At 44.6% G+C, this 18,761-nt stretch overlaps 1 protein-coding gene across 3 annotated transcripts in view; it reads right to left on the bottom strand.

The window, feature by feature from the left end:
• CACNA2D3 (calcium voltage-gated channel auxiliary subunit alpha2delta 3) overlaps nt 1-18,761 on the bottom strand; it is a 951,279-nt gene that overhangs the window by 199,641 nt on the left and 732,877 nt on the right. For all 3 annotated transcript variants that reach the window (XR_004670571.3, XM_003818723.8, XM_034956678.3), the window contains one exon: nt 1,801-1,884. Coding sequence is in view for 2 of the 3 variants with exons in the window: in XM_003818723.8 (XP_003818771.6) it covers nt 1,801-1,884 (84 nt within the window). In the remaining variant the exon portion in view is untranslated. The remainder of the gene's footprint in view (nt 1-1,800; nt 1,885-18,761) is intronic.

Here is an 18,761-nt window from a genome sequence, read left to right as displayed (position 1 = left end):
CAGTGAGGTCACAAACAAGCAAACAAACAAACAAAAAAAATCAACAGATAAAGTGAAGAAGGAAGAGGAAGGGCAACAATGGAAAGTCCCCTCCGAAGATTCATAGCAACTGTAAATCCACAGGACATTCATTCATGACAGGGTCCCCTGAGGACTGATGAGGTCAGAATAATACTAACAATGGCTACCACTTGTAGAATGCTTACTTACTCCCCAGAACGGTGCAAGTACTTCTCTGTTTTTCAATCTATTAATCCATTTAATCCTCAGAACAGCTCTATGAGGTGGGGACAACTGCCATCACACTCATTTTCTTGGGGAAAAATAAAACAAAGAACACAAAATAAAACTGAAGTCTAGAGAGGCATAATCACTCACCCAAGACAAACATCCGGCAAGCAGAGAAGGCGGGATTTGAACCTGGCAGGAGTCTAAAACCCGAGTGGCACTCCTCACAATTGCGCTAAGCCAGGGTGGACACATTAGGTGCAGGACAATCCTAAGAACTGACTGGATCCTTGTGACAGTGTTTAAGGAATAAGAAGATAGAAAACTCGACCACGCTATTGAGCTGACACCGTCAGCTCATTGGCTTGCGGGGAAAAGGGTATGGAGGAGGAAGGAGCTTTTATCAAATGGCAAAGTTATTTTGTCTAAACTTGGGTTTAAGTAGACTTAGAGCAGATGAAGAAGAAAAGAGGCTAAATTTCTAGAACAGGTATGGCTCTCACATTTTACCGGCAAGGATGAAAATGAGAGATTTATGCTAGTTGAGCTGGTGACAAAGTGCAGAGGTGTGGAAAGAAGGAAAGCTGCAGTGGAAGCACTGTGATGCTGGCCCCCTGTTCTGGAAGGCATGAGAACCCAGTCTGGGCTTTCAAATGGTTCTCCTCAACATCCCTTTGGAGAGCAGGATGCAGTGAGAGATGGAAACAACGCCAGCTCAACAGTGGAACTTAAGAAAGGACCCTAGACGAATCTGGGAGGGTAGGGCAGAGAAACGTAGCCTCAGCACACACACACTCTTAGAAAAAGGGAAGAGTAGGGACCCAGATGGAAACACCTGGGAAGTTATGATTTAATTAAGGAGAGTCCACCTGGATTCACACAAAGGCAGCCGTGTCTAACAAATCTGATTTATTGAGGAAGTACCAAGAAGACCTGACAGGGTTAAGTCATGGGTATAAGGAGAGCTTTTGATAGAGCACCATAGGCTGAATCTACGTGGGGAAAAAGCATGGGGCACAATTGCAGCAAGGCCAGAGCAGAATGAAAGGCTGGGAAGGTACAGGAAATGGGCAGCCGACCAAGCAGGAGAAAAGTGAGCCTGCAGAGCCCTGGGCTGTACTCTGAAAACAAGGGCTGTGCCAATGAGGTCCTGACAGGTGAATTCTTGCTGCCCAGGAACCTGCCTGCTTGGCCTGCAGGCACCCTGACTTTGCACCAGGCAGAGCCTGCTGTTGCCCAGCCAGGTTCCACTGAAGATGTCAGGGGCCATCCACTGCACTGGGAAGAAGGCTGGAGTCATCAGCTGCAGAGGGGACCAGCGTCCGCCAGGGGATGGTTTTAGTAGACTGCACAAACAGCTGGGGTGGCTGGCCTGTCTGCAACTGGTCCGACTGACCGGCTGAAGAGTTATAAAACTCCACACATGGTACAAAGGCCCCTTGTCTCCACGTCCCTCTGGTAGCCAGGTGTCCCTTCAGTGGGCCTCTTGGCCAACTCCTGGGATCGCCCCCAGGTACAGAAGTGGGTACAATGCAGCTCCTTCTCCACAAGGCCTGAAAACAAATCACTTACCACGTCATCTCGGTCTTCCCACTCCACCTCAGAGAGGTCAACGCTACTATAGTTAGGTTTCCTTCGCTTTTTTCCTTCTTCGTACTAGCAAGGGGAAGAAGATAAAGAAAAGAAAAACAAAAGTCCGTGAAGTCATCAGCCAGGGCAATCTTTACCTTCCCAAGTCCTGTTTCATGGACAGAGCTTGGGAGTGGACCGATGAGGGTGAGAAGCCCAGCAGGGTGACAGTCCTAGGGACTTTTAATGACAGGAAAGCCAAGGTCAGATGCCTCTAAACATTGGCTCCAAGTTGGGAGTAGAAAAGTTAACTCTTTGCTTGATATGAATTTACCTTGTAGACTTCTTGGTTTCCAAAACACCAGATGCAAAGGAAAATTTGTCCCCTCCTTGAATGGGGTGTGTGTGTGTGTGTGTGTGTGTGTGTGTGTGTGTGTGTATACACATATATGGTATACATGTAAACAATGTAAATTCTGTAAATCATAGCAGACTAGTTAGCAGTTGGATTTGTCTTCCCATTGAATGGGGTGTGTGTGTGTGTGTGTGTGTGTGTGTGTGTGTGTGTATCCCAAAGCTGCTAAAACTCAATCCGTGATACGAGAAAGGGCTTCTTACTTACATTTACCAAAAAATCTAGTCATATCCCCCTATACTTTATAATTCTCTCTCCTCTACCTTTTGTCTCAAACCTACCCGTACTCCTTAGCTAGGAAGCAAAAGCACTGATCTCCACAGCTGGGGCTGGGCTCAGCATACTGGTGGCATTTTGCAGACACACAGAACCATCTATTCGCTGTCACACTGGCCACAGCAGTACTGAACTAAGCATGGCTCCTTTACCTGGAGTAGATGAGGGTATTGGGAATCACAGCCAGATGTAATGGCTGTTAGGGCATTTCTCCGGAAAAGCTGATGAGTGCATGAATAACTGGGGAAGTGGTTTTAGTTTTCTGCCCTAAATCACTGGTGTTAGTCACCCTGCAAGCCTACCATTTTATCGACCGGACGTTCTTGTGTCTGGACATTCTTGTGTCTTGAGGCCTTTCATGCTGGTTGTGGGGTGTTTATAACGTAGGAAAGTCTGCCCTCTGCTGCAGGCTAAGGATTAGCAACCCCTTTACACGTTCATCAGTTACGGTTAACGGCACATTGGAAAAATATATATGCATGTATACTGCTTTCTTTTTCACTTTTCTCTCCAGCTTGGTCATCTTTTGATTTAATTGGAAGGTTCTAAGTGAGATACAGGGTCAGTCTAAGTGTTTGAAGACCCCAAAACCATAGGTTGCCATTTTTGACACTGATCAGCTACTATGGAGACAGGTGCTGAGGCCATACTGGGCATGAAGGAGAAAACTGCCACCCATATGTTGAACCAGACAAGTGTAAACTGACCCCCAGTGGGATGAGGGGAGGGCCAGAAGGGGTCGATCTTGCACCACTGTGGTGCCAAACAGGGCCAAGTGTCCACGCATGCACTCTTTTCTTACCTGTCAACTGCATTTCAGGAACTCTGCGACCTCTCTGGAGACTCCCCCTCCTCACCACTACCTAGGATAGTGCCTAGCCTCCTATGGCCAGTGGGCTCTTAACACCCTGATCAATGGTGAGCCCACCCCACTACTCTTAGGTTTTCAATTAACAGACATTCACGGTCAGTTTTATGACATCAGATCCACTCCAGATGAAGGGGAAGGAAAGTGGTTCCCTCAGAAGCCGCTGTAAACAATAGCAGATTAGCAGTCGGATCTTGTTAAGGAAAGTTCCTGTGTGCATGGAAGCCCTGGTCCTTGTGAGATGCAGTCTTGGGCTGAACAGAAAAGAACAGCAACGAGGTCAACCGGAGTTGTCAGCAGCGGTGCCTTGCCCCTCAGTGTGGAGGAGTGCGGGGCAGGGATAGTCGTGTCCCCCTGAGGACTTAGAGTCAGACAGTCATTCTGGACCTCTGTTACCTAAGAACCATTACTGAGAACTATTAGGTACCCCAGAAACTCACACAGCCCAGATCCTGAACTTCACAGGCAGAACTTTCATAATTTCTTGGGTAGCCTGATACTGGATCTAAACTGTCTATTTTGAGGAAGTTCTTTCTTTGGTCACTTCAAAGTGCTTCTTTATTCATTTATTCAATGCACATTTATTGTATACCTACTACTAAGTGCAAGGCACTAAAGATACAAAGTCAATTAAACAGTGCTTCACTCTTTCCCAAGGACTTACTTGTGGTTTATCCTTCTTAATTCTGCTTCTTTAAGGTCAATTTATTGCCCATAATGCATTTGGGAAAACAGGTTCTCACAAGTTAAATAAATTAAATCACAAGTCAAATAAGATCGCATAGCTTGTATGGTAGAGAACACCCCACCCAACACCAGCCTCTGTCAAATTTTCATGTCTAAGCCTCATGTTATTTAAAGAGCTTTGAAAAAAGACTACAAGCTCCAGAGCAACAAATGTTCCTTCGTCCTCAAAAAAAAGTGTCCATGTGTCTTTTTCAGAGGAGAAGGTCACAGTGGCTCTGCTGTGTCACACCACTCACATCACATTGGGTGTGTGATCCTGAACCAGGTATCCAGCTACTCCAAGCTTCCTTCGTCAGTTACAAAATGGGTAAAAACAATAGCACCTCCATGGCAAAGAAAGGTTGAGAGTATTAAATGAAATATTGTATGTAAAATGGCAAACACATTCCCAGACACAGTAAAATATTTTCATATTCAGCTAGCAAGATTCCTGAGAGTCATGCATTTTGTGGAATGACACAGGCTCATTGAATAAAATTGGCTAATATCTCATTTTCCTGAAATGAAGAAGACCATTCAATAATTTTACTGGTCACCATTCTGCAAACCATAGGCAGACAGAAGCTGTTTGTTGACTATGATGGTGTCAGACAATCACATTCATATGTCTCTGCTTGGTGTGTAGCTTACAAGTTTGAACTGAAGACTCTCCTGGCAGAAAAATTCATACCTGCGCTAAAGAACCCAAGTCATTTTAGATGGTATTTGGCAAAGGTGGAATCAGCAGAGAATTCTTGACTTCTGATCCTCCCCAAATGTCTTTATTCGTTTTTTATAATCTCTCAATAAATACAGTATATTTCACCAAAAAGGTATTCAAGATACTTGGAATGATTAGAGAGTGATGGAATAAAAGATTTCCCATCATACTAGCCCATGAGCCACCATATTCCAGCAAGTCTCTATAGTCTAATTTCATGGCAAGATACAGATCGGGGGTAGGGATACTTCCTCTGGAACAATGTTTAAGAATGCCCTTCTACAATGTCTGCTTAGCCAGGTACGTAAAATGGGTATGAAACACTTTTCATTTGGGTCTTTTTTAGAGAATAAGCTCCTTTAGAATATAAACAGTCATGCAGCAGAGTGATTAGTTTGAGTGAGAAAAGGAAAAGTCAGTGGGCTGTTGCATAGATATAACAGGCCAAGAGCTATGAGACAACTCTAATGTACTAAGCCTAAATCCACCTACCTCTTTTCCCCTACTAAGAAACTACATTAAAAGGCCAGAGAGTGGCACTCCATTAGGAAGGTTCCCATGCTTTGGCCTGCCACCACCCATTCCCCATGTTTTCCAGGTTAATCACCTCGGTTTTCCTGTAGGGAACTCCTTGGGCACCACTCCCATTAAGCATAATTCTAGTGAAGGTACAACCATCCTTCATGTGGCCTGATCAGTGGGGGAGGCCCACATCGCTCCAGGATGTCACTGGTTCAGAGGTGGGTACATAACCCACGCAAATTCAAATGAGATTCAAGAGATTCAATTTGGGATGCATTCCTGGATTTATCCAGGAAAAGAGGTGTTGCTAAGGTGCCAGGATGGGAGCTTAGAATAGCTCATGGCCATCTCTGCCACTACTTGGAGAGAGTCTTCCTGGGCATGAAGCCAGGGCAGAGAAAGCAGAGAAAAGATATGAAGAGAGTCCTGAAAATGTGGTGTGTGCACCTGGATCAGGCTGTACCTGAAATCCTTGGATGTTTCATGTATCAATACTTTATCTCCATATTATCCCCCTTCCCTTTTAAAGGCCTTTTTTTTTTTTTTTTTTAAAGCTGGCTTAGATCTTAAGCATTGAGTAGTCAACAGAATTCCAACTTGTATATATTTAGTGCCTTTATTTTTTTCTTTTCAAATGAATGGTTTTTAAAGTACATGTTATGTGAAGTATTCACAAACACTGGTGCTTCCATGATTATTGAGGAACATGTGATTTATAAAATGCCTCACTGTTTTCCAAGATACACGATTGTGTCTGGGCACAGTTGATTTCTCCTTGCCTACTCCCCCTCGCCCCTCACCCCCATGAGTGACAGAAAAAGAACTAAATTCTCATATGTCCAACTCCCATGCCCAATCTCCCTTCTCCCAAGCAGTTTTAAAAGGGGACAAATCCCAGGTCCCTCGGCTCCACCACTTCTTCTTCTTCTGCGTGAGGAGTTGGTTACCGGGGCCTAAGCATCGTGTATGGCATTTGTTAGTGTATCTATAATCTGTAACTTCCTTTGAAAATATGATTAACTAATTGCAAACGGTTTCCAAAGGTTTATAAACAGATACTTTGAGAGCCACAGGTAGGTTTGTAGTTTTTGGTGCCTGTTTTATGAAAAAAATCTGTGGGGGAGAATTTAATAAGGAAAGATATTCTGTGCTATGAAATACTTTGAGGTGGAGTTTCAAATAAAGGCCAGATGTGGGGAACACACAAACAAGCCCTTGGCCTAGCAGGATGGGACGAGAGGGCACTCATCCGAGGAGCAAGCTGGAACCAGGACTTGCCTGCAGCACAGAGCCTTCCTGGCCATATTTAATGGTCTGGATACCAGCAACCCTTTGCGTTACCTACAGACTGACTTTGGAAGCACAGTGGGCTGGGCCAAGATGATGGCCATGTTGATTTAAATAAAACAAAAACCCTTTGCTCCTTCTGTGTTCTGGGAAAGGCCAGAGGAAATCAGCTGTACACATCCATGCAGCCTCTGTGGAACAAATATTGTGTGTGCTAATAATTGATAATCTATATGTGCCACTCCATGCTGCCAACAGGAAGGAAGGGGATGGGGTGGGAGAGGAAGAAACTTTGCCCAAAGCTAATGCCATCTGGACATGGGGTGTGACCGAGGGCTGACAACCAGCGATTATCTGGGGCAGATGTTTCTCTCCCAGGCAGCCGCAGTCCTCAGCTGGTGAAGACCTTTACCACTTCCTCTGAAGCCCTGTGTCTTCTCTCCTCCCCAAGGCTCAAGGGACCATTTCAGGAGAAGGGATGTAGGTACGCCTTACTCCTCCATATGCAAGAGATAAGGACCAATGGCCACAGGGCACTTCATTCCTTCACTCACTCATCCATTCTTTCCCTCATTCACTCATTTGTTCACCTACACATTCCAAAATACTGTTGGACACCTAATATTTCTCAGGCTCTGTGCCAGGCCTGGGCAAGCCTTGGAGGGCATGAAAAAGCACCCAGGGAGAATGAGCTCCCACCCTCATGTTCTTGATCCCAATTCACTACCAGTGAATCAGGCTTCATCAAGGGAACCCATTGAGAAGGGTGCTTAAAGCCAGGGTCCTGGAGTCAGACTCTGATTCTAATCAGTTCTACATGCTGTGTGGTCTGGGGCTAGGTGTGCACGTCTCTGTGCCTCATTTTCCTCATTTTCCTTATCCGTAAGATGGAGGTACGGGCACTCAGCTTACAGTGCTGCACTAAGAAGCAAATGGGTATAAACATGGTTTAGCAAGGAGCCCAGTACATCCTGTGTCTTAATAAATATGGCCTGAAAACACGCCCATTTGGCCAGTACCAATGGCTGATACTGATTGATGAGATGCAGCAGCCCCTGCCCCCATGCAGCTCACCCCTAGGGAGGAAGTTCCTTCACAGGTAAAGGGAGTTCATAACAGTATCATGTTTATAAATAGCCCTATTCCTTTAAGGAGGTTGTTCGACCTGACTTGGTGCTGATTTGTCTCAAGGTCAAGGCGAAGGCCAGAGGGGCCTGTGGCAGAGTGAGGGCCTCCTCCCCTTTGATTCCATGTTGCCAGCTGCACATCAAGGCCTCTGGTTGCAACAGACTCAGAGGAGGTGGCCCCGGGGAAAGGCAGCCCCAGTGGCCTCTGTCAGCCCCTACTCCCTTGGGGATCAGTAGCGGGAAGGTGGGGGGCATGAAGTCACAATCTAAGAACTTTGGGCATTTGGTGTTTCCTTACTTTCCCCCTCTTATCCATGTAATAACTGCTCATTGTTGAAAATTTGGAAAATAATGAAAAGTATACAAAGTGAAAAGTACATTGCCCTTACTAACACCACACCGGCGTCTGCACCTGCCATTCTGCTCTCTTTCCCAAAGGGTAAAAGTACTTTGAATCAGTTACTGTTTTCACTTTTCAAAGTTCATTGTTTTCCTAAAAAGGAATTTATAAAATGTAGTAACTAATCTTGTTCTGCTTTCCAAGTGACTGCCTTTAGAAAAGAATAAAAAAGCGATTATTCCCCCGCTGGGCAGTTTCCCCCTGCACTTCCCATCATTCGTCAGGAAGGTGAATGTTTCTGGTGCCAGGCTTTGTGCTAACAGCGGTGCATGTCTCGTTTCATTTTCACAACTCCAGGTGAGGGATAACTGCTTCAGAGATGGGAAAACGCAGCACCCAGAAAGGGCGGGTCACGTGGTGACACGGCTGACAGGCAGCAGCATCGTGGCGCAGCCTGCCCAACCTCGTTTCTGAGCCTGTGGTCTGGTGGTCACTGGCCCTCAGCACTGCCTCACCTGAGGTGCTCTTCTCCTGGCTAATGCAGGTCCTTGGTTCAGGTGGCAACTGCTGATGGGACTGGACCCAGAAGACCCATTAACAGTCACAGAATCACACTGGCAGTCAAATCCCACTAGCCGGTCTTGTCTCTGTTACCAGCTGACTCATTTGGCCTGCCCTGAAACTGAGCTTGGTGGCCAGGGAGAGGAGAAGCAGTGTCAGATTAAGAACACCTAGGCCAAGGCCAGGCACAGTGGCTCGCGCCTGTAATCCCAGCACTTTCGGAGGCTGAGGCGGGTCTGGAGTTTGAGACCAGCCTGGCCAACATGGCAAAAACCCATCTCTACCAAAAAACACAAAAATTAGCTGAGTGCAGTTGTGTGTGCCGTAGTCCTAGCTACTCTGGAGGTTGAGGCACAAAAATTGCTTGAAACTGGGAGGCGGAGGTTGCAGTGAGCTGAGATTGCACCACTGCACTCCAGCCTGGGCGACAGAGAGAGACTGTCTTGGAAAAAAAAAAAAAAAAGAACAAAGCTTTTGACAAAATTCAACAACCCTTCATGCTAAAAACTCTCAATAAATTAGGTATTGATGGGACGTATTTCAAAATAATAACAGCTATCTATGACAAACCCACAGCCAATATCATACTGAATGGGCAAAAACTGGAAGCATTCCCTTTGAAAACTGGCACAAGACAGGGATGCCCTCTCTCACCACTCCTATTCAACATAGTGTTGGAAGTTCTGGCCAGGGCAATTAGGCAGGAGAAGGAAATAAAGGGTATTCAATTAGGAAAAGAGGAAGTCAAATTGTCCCTGTTTGCAGACAACATGATTGTATATCTAGAAAACCCCATTGTCTCAGCCCAAAATCTCCTTAAGCTGATAAGCAACTTCAGCAAAGTCTCAGGATACAAAATCAATGTACAAAAATCACAAGCATTCTTATACACCAACAACAGACAGAGAGCCAAATCATGAGTGAACTCCCATTCACAATTGCTTCAAAGAGAATAAAATACCTAGGAATCCAACTTACAAGGGATGTGAAGCACCTCTTCAAGGAGAACTACAAACCACTGCTGAATGAAATACAAGAGGATACAAGCAAATGGAAGAACATTCCATGCTCATGGGTAGGAAGAATCAGTATCGTGAAAATGGCCATTCTGCCCAAGGTAATTTATAGATTCAATGCCATCCCCATCAAGCTACCAATGACTTTCTTCACAGAATTGGAAAAAACCACCTTAAAGTTCATATGGAACCAAAAAAGAGCCCGCATTGCCAAGTCAATCCTAAGCCAAAAGAACAAAGCTGGAGGCATCACACTACCTGACTTCAAACTATACTACAAGGCTACAGTAACCAAAACAGTGTGGTACTGGTACCAAAACAGAGATATAGACCAATGGAACAGAACAGAGCCCTCAGAAATAACGCCGCATACCTACAACTATCTTATCTTTGACAAACCTGAGAAAAACAAGCAATGGGGAAAGGATTCCCTATTTAATAAATGGTGCTGGGAAAACTGGCTAGCCATATGTAGGAAGCTGAAACTGGATCCCTTCCTTACACCTTATACAAAAATCAATTCAAGATGGATTAAAGATTTAAACATTAGACCTAAAACCATAAAAACCCTAGAAGAAAACCTAGGCATTACCATTCAGGACATAGGCATGGGCAAGGACTTCATGTCCAAAACACCAAAAGCAATGGCAACAAAAGACAAAATTGACAAATGGGATCTAATTAAGCTAAAGAGCTTCTGCACAGCAAAAGAAACTACCATCAGAGTGAACAGGCAACCTACAAAATGGGAGAAAATTTTCGCAACCTACTCATCTGACAAAGGGCTAATATCCAGAATCTACAATGAACTCAAACAAATTTACAAGAAAAAAACAAACAACCCCATCAAAAAGTGGGCGAAGGACATGAACAGACACTTCTCAAAAGAAGACATTTATGCAGCCAAAAAACACATGAAAAAATGCTCATCATCACTGGCCATCAGAGAAATGCAAATCAAAACCACTATGAGATACCATCTCACACCAGTTAGAATGGCAATCATTAAAAAGTCAGGAAACAACAGGTGCTGGAGAGGATGTGGAGAAATAGGAACACTTTTACACTGTTGGTGGGACTGTAAACTAGTTCAACCATTGCGGAAGTCAGTGTGGCGATTCCTCAGGGATCTAGAACTAGAAATACCATTTGACCCAGCCATCTCATTACTGGGTATATACCCAAATGACTATAAATCATGCTGCTATAAAGACACATGCACACGTATGTTTATTGCGGCATTATTCACAATAGCAAAGACTGGGAACCAACCCAAATGTCCAACAATGATAGACTGGATTAAGAAAATGTGGCACATATACACCATGGAATACTATGCAGCCATAAAAAATGATGAGTTCATGTCCTTTGTAGGGACATGGATGAAATTGGAAATCATTATTCTCAGTAAACTATCGCAAGAACAAAAAACCAAACACTGCATATTCTCACTCATAGGTGGGAACTGAACAACTGAACAATGAGATCACATGGACACAGGAAGGGGAATATCACACTCTGGGGACTGTGGTGGGGTGGGGGGAGGGGGGAGGGATAGCATTGGGAGATATACCTAATGCTAGATGATGAGTTAGTGGGTGCAGCGCACCAGCATGGCACATGTATACATATGTAACTAACCTGCACAATGTGCACATGTACCCTAAAACTTAAAGTATAAAAAAAAAAAAAAGAACACCTACAATAAACTGAGTGGCTGCAGTGAGTTAAGCAGCAATATGCTGACGCCCAGCTTACAATATCTTACTAAATTTCACCAATATCCATCTCAGGGCCTCAGGGAACCCTTGTGGTATGGGAGGATATCATTTCAGCTCGGATTTCCACTGAAATGGTGCTGTCTCCTTGGATGTGTGACTCCCTGACAGCCCAGATTTCTCTAGACAAGATGCCCAATGGGATGACATAGACATTATGCCAAGAGAAAAATGCCAATGAGCCTCTATTCGGAGATGCAATCTTACATGTCACGGAAAGATGAGAAGCCCAGATATACTGCAGAGAAAAAGGGTCATGAGGGTGTGTCAAAAACCAGCAGGAAGGTGGGAAGGAGGCAACGGGGCATGTCAAGACAACAAGCCCTTTCCTTTTTCTAAAAGGTACTGTGCTCTTATTAATTAATGTTTTTAAGCATCTCAAAGATGAAAAGTTGTATGTGCTCTCTTAGTATGATTACAAAATCCTTTTGATCGCTGTAAAACTAAAACAGCTTTGGTATTTTTTTTTTTTAAAAAAACAACAATTAACAGGCTGCTTTGAAAACCTGAATGACCTTTATCTTAATCAGTGTCCTCTGGGTAGCCATGAGTCACACACAGCACTGTGTGTGGGGAGGAGGTGGCTTAGCCCACCACCGTTTTTGTAGGTCAAACACGCTTACCACACCGAGGCTGGATTTAAGCTCCCATTCTCAAAAAGCCAGTTGGTCTTGTAACAGCAAGCTAGACATAAAAATCAAAATAGTGCTGAGTAGTTGAGCTGGGAGGAACCTTTTGTGCCGGCAATGGGACAGAGAACAGGACACTCTGAAAGCAGGGAGGGAGAGTGGCAACTCCATACCTCTGCTGTAGGCAAAGGAGTGACGCTGAGAAAAGAATGCTCCTCGGCAAAGAGGAAGGAACACACACAGACGGGCATGCAAAATAAAGATCCATGTGGGCACCCGGGGGCATCTGCTGAGTTGGAGCACTTAGAGGCAAACAAAACCGTCTCTAAAGTCTCCTCGACAAAAGTTAGATGCAAGACAGCCTCGAAATAAATTTCAGACAGGGCTGCACTGAGTTCCCGAACATGGATATATGCCTTCTCCAAAGCCAAGTTCATAAAAGTTTTCAGAAACTGCTGTGTCATTAGAACATCCAGGGTAAAAAAGAGGACCTCTATAATTTGAAAGTATGTCTGTGACATTTGGCAGGTAACTTTTTTAAAAATTTACAGAACTTTCTTTGACATTATTCCTTTGAGCAGTTGACCATATCAAAAGACTTTTGGGTATGTGGAGCCGTCAGACCGTTTTGAATATGAGGTACAATTAGGGACAACTAATTGATTCTAGTTTTGAAACTGCAAAAACATTGACTTCCTTTATTCACTCAAGTAAAATCTCAAAGTAGTATCCATCAACACTACAAAATGTTAACTTTCGAAAGATGCCACGGCTAACCACCACGGAAGAGGGAGTTCTCTCTTGTTGGTTTTCCTCCTGTGGTCAGTAGTTCGGGCCCATTGGCTCATATCCTGTCACCCCATTTCCAATGCCTCTCCTTAACTTAGTCCCTGGGGAGTGGACTCTAGTCTCACCATCTCAGAGATGGCTGAGGAACAGAGAGAGCCTTCAACTTCAGGTTTTTATGCTAAACGACAAGCAGGGCAGGAAGCTGGCAATGAATTTGCAAGTGAAGTTAATAAAGGGATGCAGGCAAGAGGGAAAGAAATTCTTTCTTCCAAGCCAACTGCCATTACCTGATTTATGCCTGTAATAGCATCAACCAACAACCAACGTCAGAATGCTGAGCCTTCATCACGTGTGTGTGTGTGTGTGTGTGTGTGTGTGTGTGTGTGTGTAATTTTATTTAGGGAGATGCTTGGTTAAATAGCTTTATTTTGTTTTGCTTTTCCTGCTAAAAATTGTTGAAGATACTTATGAAGGAAGAAAAGACATGAAGGGCTCCATCTTTGTGGCCACCTTTTCCATGAAAGAAATTTCCCAGATCCTTCCAGCTGAGTCTCTCTCCTTTCTCAAATGGGGTGGCCCTTCTTCTGCAACCCTCTGAGGATACTGTGCTTCACAGTATAAATATGTATGTGACCACTTTGTACACATATGCTCTAAGCCCCAGCCATGTTCCGACTACCAAACTGAGCTGGTTCTTGTCCATCATTGGTCCATCTTCTCGACTGGATAGGTGATCCAGCAAAATACTCAGTTTTGATTTTGTGTGTGTGTGATTCTCAATTACAGTGATATGTCTTTTTAAAAATGTTTCTGGATGCATGCTGGTCTGAATAAACCCAAGAGAGCTCTGATGTGATTCATAACTCAGAGGACAGCCAAATGTCCCTTGTAAGACTGAGTTCTCTGGGTCTTATATTTGCCTGTGACCATGGAAACACAGGCAGGAGCTGGAATGGGTGAGTATAATCAGAGAAAGTGGTGTGAGCCAGGCAAAGCAAGCAGCACCCATCAACCTACCATGTCCATTGCTTCTATCTTCTAAATGTCTCTTGGAATTGGATCATATCAATCTTGCCGTCAGCTTAGTGTCAGCCACTGTGATAGCTCTGCCCTTGATACAAGCAGGCATCCCCTAAGCGGTCTCCCTGCCTGTACTCTAACCCTTCCAATCCATTCTCCAGGGTCCAGCCAGAGAGATTCTTTCACAACCCAAATCAGATCATATCACTGCTTAGGCTGGAATCCTCATAGCTCCTCATGTCCTAGATGATGGCACCCAACAGTCCAGAATTCCACAAGTCCCTGTGACTTGGCCTCTGCTTGCTGTTCTGGCCTCTTTCTCGCCACTCCCTGCCTCTCACTGTACTCCCCAGCTAGACTGAGCTGGCTGCTGAAAATGTCATCATCGTTCTTGCCTTCAGGCCTCTGCACATGCCACCCCATGTGCTCTGAATTCTCTTTACTCCAACTTAGGGTCGTGGTCAATTTCTGCTAACCCCTCAGGATTTCAACTCCTCTTGGAAGTCTGTCCTGACCTGGCCAGGCTAGGTCAGGTCAAGTCCTTCCCATACTCTCCTCAGCCTCCCATGGCCCTATCTCCCCAGCCATCACACTGTACTGCAAATTATTAGCTTACTTGCCTGTTTCCCCCACTAGGTCCTAAGCATCTTTGGTAAAAAGACTATTTCAGGTTCACCACTGGACCACATGCCTAGGACAGTGCCTGGCAAAGAACAGGTTCCCATGAATATGTGACGAATGAGTGGACCGAGGGAATGAACAAATTAGTCTATGTAGTCATTTAATAAACACATGCATAACAATGACCTATGTTTTTGGCCTTTTCTAGATGTTTTAGGAACATTAACTCATTTAACCCTCATCACAGTCTCATGTAGTAGGCACTATTTTTTTGTTCTCATTTTTCAGCGGAGGAAACTGAGGTCAGGAAGGTTAAGTAGCTTGGATGAATTTCAGCCCCAGAATCTGACCTCAGAGACTGCTCTGCTCCATAGAGAAACAGGCACTAGTGAGCCTCCCAGTCTGGAGCTGAAATCACTGCCCAGTGCCTACTTGAGATGTATCCTGAGGACGCAGGAAGGGGATGACAGCAAGGTGACCTACAGTCACCATTAACCAGGTCCCTAGAGTTCCATACTGAGCAGAGCTGAGTTTCAAATCATTAACGCTCAAATGAATCTTCCCTTTAAATATATACGAACATAACATTTATATTTGTATTTCAGCCTGGATAAACATGGGTTTCATTAACTTGGGAGTCCAACCCCATATTCATGAAAAGCCTGCAGCAATCCTGGGAGTCAGATAAAAGTCCCAGCCCCTCCCAGTTACTACTAGATCCTCTTCCTGGAGTGCAGCTAGAGACTTAGAAACTCCAGGAGAGGCCCTTTGGGAGAAGCAGGCATTTGGAAGAATCAGAATATTTTAACTGGTTCTAATATGCAGGATACATTTCTAAAATCTCTACACTTCTTCACTGTGGAGAGGTAAAAATACTCAGTGATGTCTGTCAGCTTCTAAATATTCCAGATAAACCCTTGGTCTGACTTCTCTCCTCTTTCTTCTGTTTCTATTTCCCATTCCCAAGGAATCCAGCTTAGCTCATTGGGCCAACCTTTCTGCTTGGCCACATTTCTGCCAAGCCAGGTCCCAGTCCCAATTTAAATCCAGCTTGAGCATTCCTTAGCAGAGGGATCCTTGGGCTGCCGATCTAATTTGGAGTGAGTGTGTGTGTGTGTGTGTGTGTGTGTGTGTGCATCTACTTTCCAGATGATGTTCTAAATTTGTCTCTTGCAGAGTGGGGCTTCAGCTCTGCCTGGGGTGAATTGCCTACCTTGATCTTATGGACTTTGGTATTATAGTCATTGGATTCAAAGGAGAGAAGCTGTCGTGGCTGCAGTAAATGTCCCCTTGACTTGCTCCTCAAGAGGCTCTTGCCCTTCCAGGAAGAGACAGGCATCAAAAGCATGGAATTTAAGACCTGAACCCAGAGGCTACCAGGTTGGAGCTGGTAGGTCAGTTTGTCATTTGGGATTTCTGTCCTTGGTTAGCTGGCACACAGAAGTGGCCAAGCCAATAAAAACCCCAGCAACGGGCCAAATAAATGCTCCCAGGGACAATCCTATCATGCTACATAATGGAGGGAGGGGGCCACTGGGGCAGGCACGGGGTAGACTCCATCTCTAGGAGAAAGGGACAAATGAGGCTGAGAAGAAGTTTCAGCAAAAACCTTGCCTGTCTTAGCCAAGCTCCTTCTTTGCCTCAAAATTCCAAATGTATTAGTGTTTCCCTTTGCCTAGCAACCTCCACAGAGAATGTAAAAATGGCACCTGGGAGATGTGTTTGGAAATAGATGTGCCTATCACATGATGATGAAAGTTCACCTAAGTGTATCATGGTTAGAGCACATTCCTCAATGAAGTACAATGGTCAGTGCAGTGGTGTGATAGGGATTAAATTATTGTGCCAAAAAGCCCATGGCTTCAACATTTTTATTTGCATTCTTTGGGTCTTATCATTTAGGATTATGTAAAAATGACAGCTGCTTATAATTATTTGGAGGTTTGAGCTGCAGTAATTAAAAAAGTCTGCCTTTATCTTACTGCTACCAGATTTAACCCCGCGAGGTTGGGTCTATTGAACTTCAAAGAGGGGAGCAAGAAATAAAAGAAAACTCCACACATTACCAACAAATTTCTAGTGATTCATTTAAATGTATAACCAGTTATTCCAACAGCCTTCAAACCTTTAATTATCTTTTAAATATATATAATTTGGGACTGCTAATTAGATAGCAATTTAATGCTCTCATGGGGATTCAGATGGAAGGTCTTTCTAAAATGTAAACTCCCAGAGGAATAATCATTGGCATTCAAATGATTGAATTCTTCAGTTATTCAAATGAATGTGGGCATTTACCCAGTTGGGATCATTTGGATATTCCGCTGTCAGATCCAGCTGTAGGGTTTTACAGGGCCCACAACAGAGTGAGGGTAAGGCTAGGTTATCTCTGGGTCAAGTCCATCTCCCCGGAGACAAACAAGATGTGTTCTTTGGGAAAGTCTAACATCACTTAAGCAGCCCAGTCAAGTCTCCTCTTAGAGGCAGATGGCTCTGTTTCCTATTTTAAGGAGGAACAAACTTTCCTGGAATTTGCAGTTATGAAAGTTCTAATGCAATGCCTGCTTCTCAGGCTTTCTCCAAGCTGTTCTGCCTGCTATTGTCTGGGCAGTTAACATTTTAATTAATAACTCTCTCCCCTCAGCAGGCTGTCACAGATGGAAGAGGAGAGTGTTTCATTCTGCCTTGAGCTCCTACTTCCTGTGTATTCCCAACCCCGGTGAGATGGTCCTTTAAATTACATAAAGATGTGCATCAATCACATGGAGAAAAGCAATTGATCAATTAGATGACACTGGGCAATGTTAGAAGCCAGCACTCACATCCCAGCCTTGCAATAGGGCTAGGGTCTGCATTCCTGAGCTGAAGCTAGTAGCTGGCAGCTGAGGCTCATTTCCCCCACAAGGGGAAGGAGGTGCAGACAAATCTATAGGAATTTTTAAGAGATCATTATTCAACACTTTGCCTGTAATTACATTTTGATGAGGTTTTTATTGCTAATTCATCATCCAAGATGGGGCATTCTAGATATGAAATTAATCTAGTAGAACAAAGGTCAGAGTGTGTCCAGTGAAAAGAAAAGCCTTTTCCTCATCAAATCCTTTCTTCAAATAATAAAGCAGCCGAGAATCCTATCTTCTAAATCAAATTTCCTTAAAGCGCCTACTCTCAGTTATTAATAGCATAAAGCCAAGGCTCCTTGGTACTTCTACAAGCAAATGTGGATTCTCCAAGCAGGCTGGTGTGTTAGGAATACATGCTCAGGGGCCTGAAATAGAATGGGAAGCATGCTCAACGCCATGGTGTTAATGTAAAAGCCTATGTGAGAGCACTCAAAACTGCATCTGAAGCTCTAGTCTACAGCAAATCAATTTTTGCAGAGACACATCAGCCTGCTGGCGTCTTGGCTTGAATTCTCTCAGAAGTCCCTGAGAACAGGATTCAAGTGCAAAGTTTTTATTTGACAGGGATTCCCAGGAAATACCCGCAGGGACATGGCAAAGTGATTCAGAGATGGGAGGGCAGCCAACAGGGTGCAGGCATGTTACCACTATGGGCAACTGTGGCATAATCCCATCAGGGAACTCTGGGAGCCAGTGTAAAACACACCCCTCAGAGACACCCCACCTGAGAAGGGCAGTCTTTGGCTGAGGGATGCTAATTTCTCGTCACATCTTGTCTGCTGCGTGCCTGAGAAGAGATGACTACAGAAGCCAGAGAAAGCCTTCACCTAGCTGCTGTCAGGTATGAGCCATGCTACACATACAGGAATGGTCAGAGCAGAGTGGAGGAAACGGGGCAGTACCAGCAACGACTTCACGACATGCAGCCTCAAATAGGAATTTGTCAACAAAACCTGGGTCACCTACCCTTCTTTGAAAATCTGGCCTAAATCTATGAACAGAATCCAGAACCCAGCATATTCACCATCCCCATGCCTCAGGGTTTTTGTACACACTGTTTCTTCAGCCTGGACCAGTCTCCATAGTTTTTCTCATCCTCCAGGACTCAGCTTAATACATCATCCTGGCCAGGCATGGTGGCTCACGCCTGTAATCCTAGCACTTTGGGAGGCCAAGACAGGTGGCTTGCCTGAGCTCAGGAGTTTGAGGCCAGCCTGGACAACATGATGAAACCCTGTTTCTACTAAAACACAAAAAGTCATCAGAGCATAGTGGCAGGTGCCTGTAATGCCAGCTACTCAGGAGGCTGAGGCAGGAGAACTGCTTGAACCTGGGAGGTGGAGAATGCAGTGAGCCGAGATTGTG

Source organism: Pan paniscus, chromosome 2, assembly GCF_029289425.2.
Source record: "Pan paniscus chromosome 2, NHGRI_mPanPan1-v2.0_pri, whole genome shotgun sequence".
Taxonomy (NCBI): Eukaryota; Metazoa; Chordata; class Mammalia; order Primates; family Hominidae; genus Pan; species Pan paniscus.
Note: the sequence above shows the minus strand (reverse complement) of the source record. Positions and strands in the feature narration are given on the sequence as shown.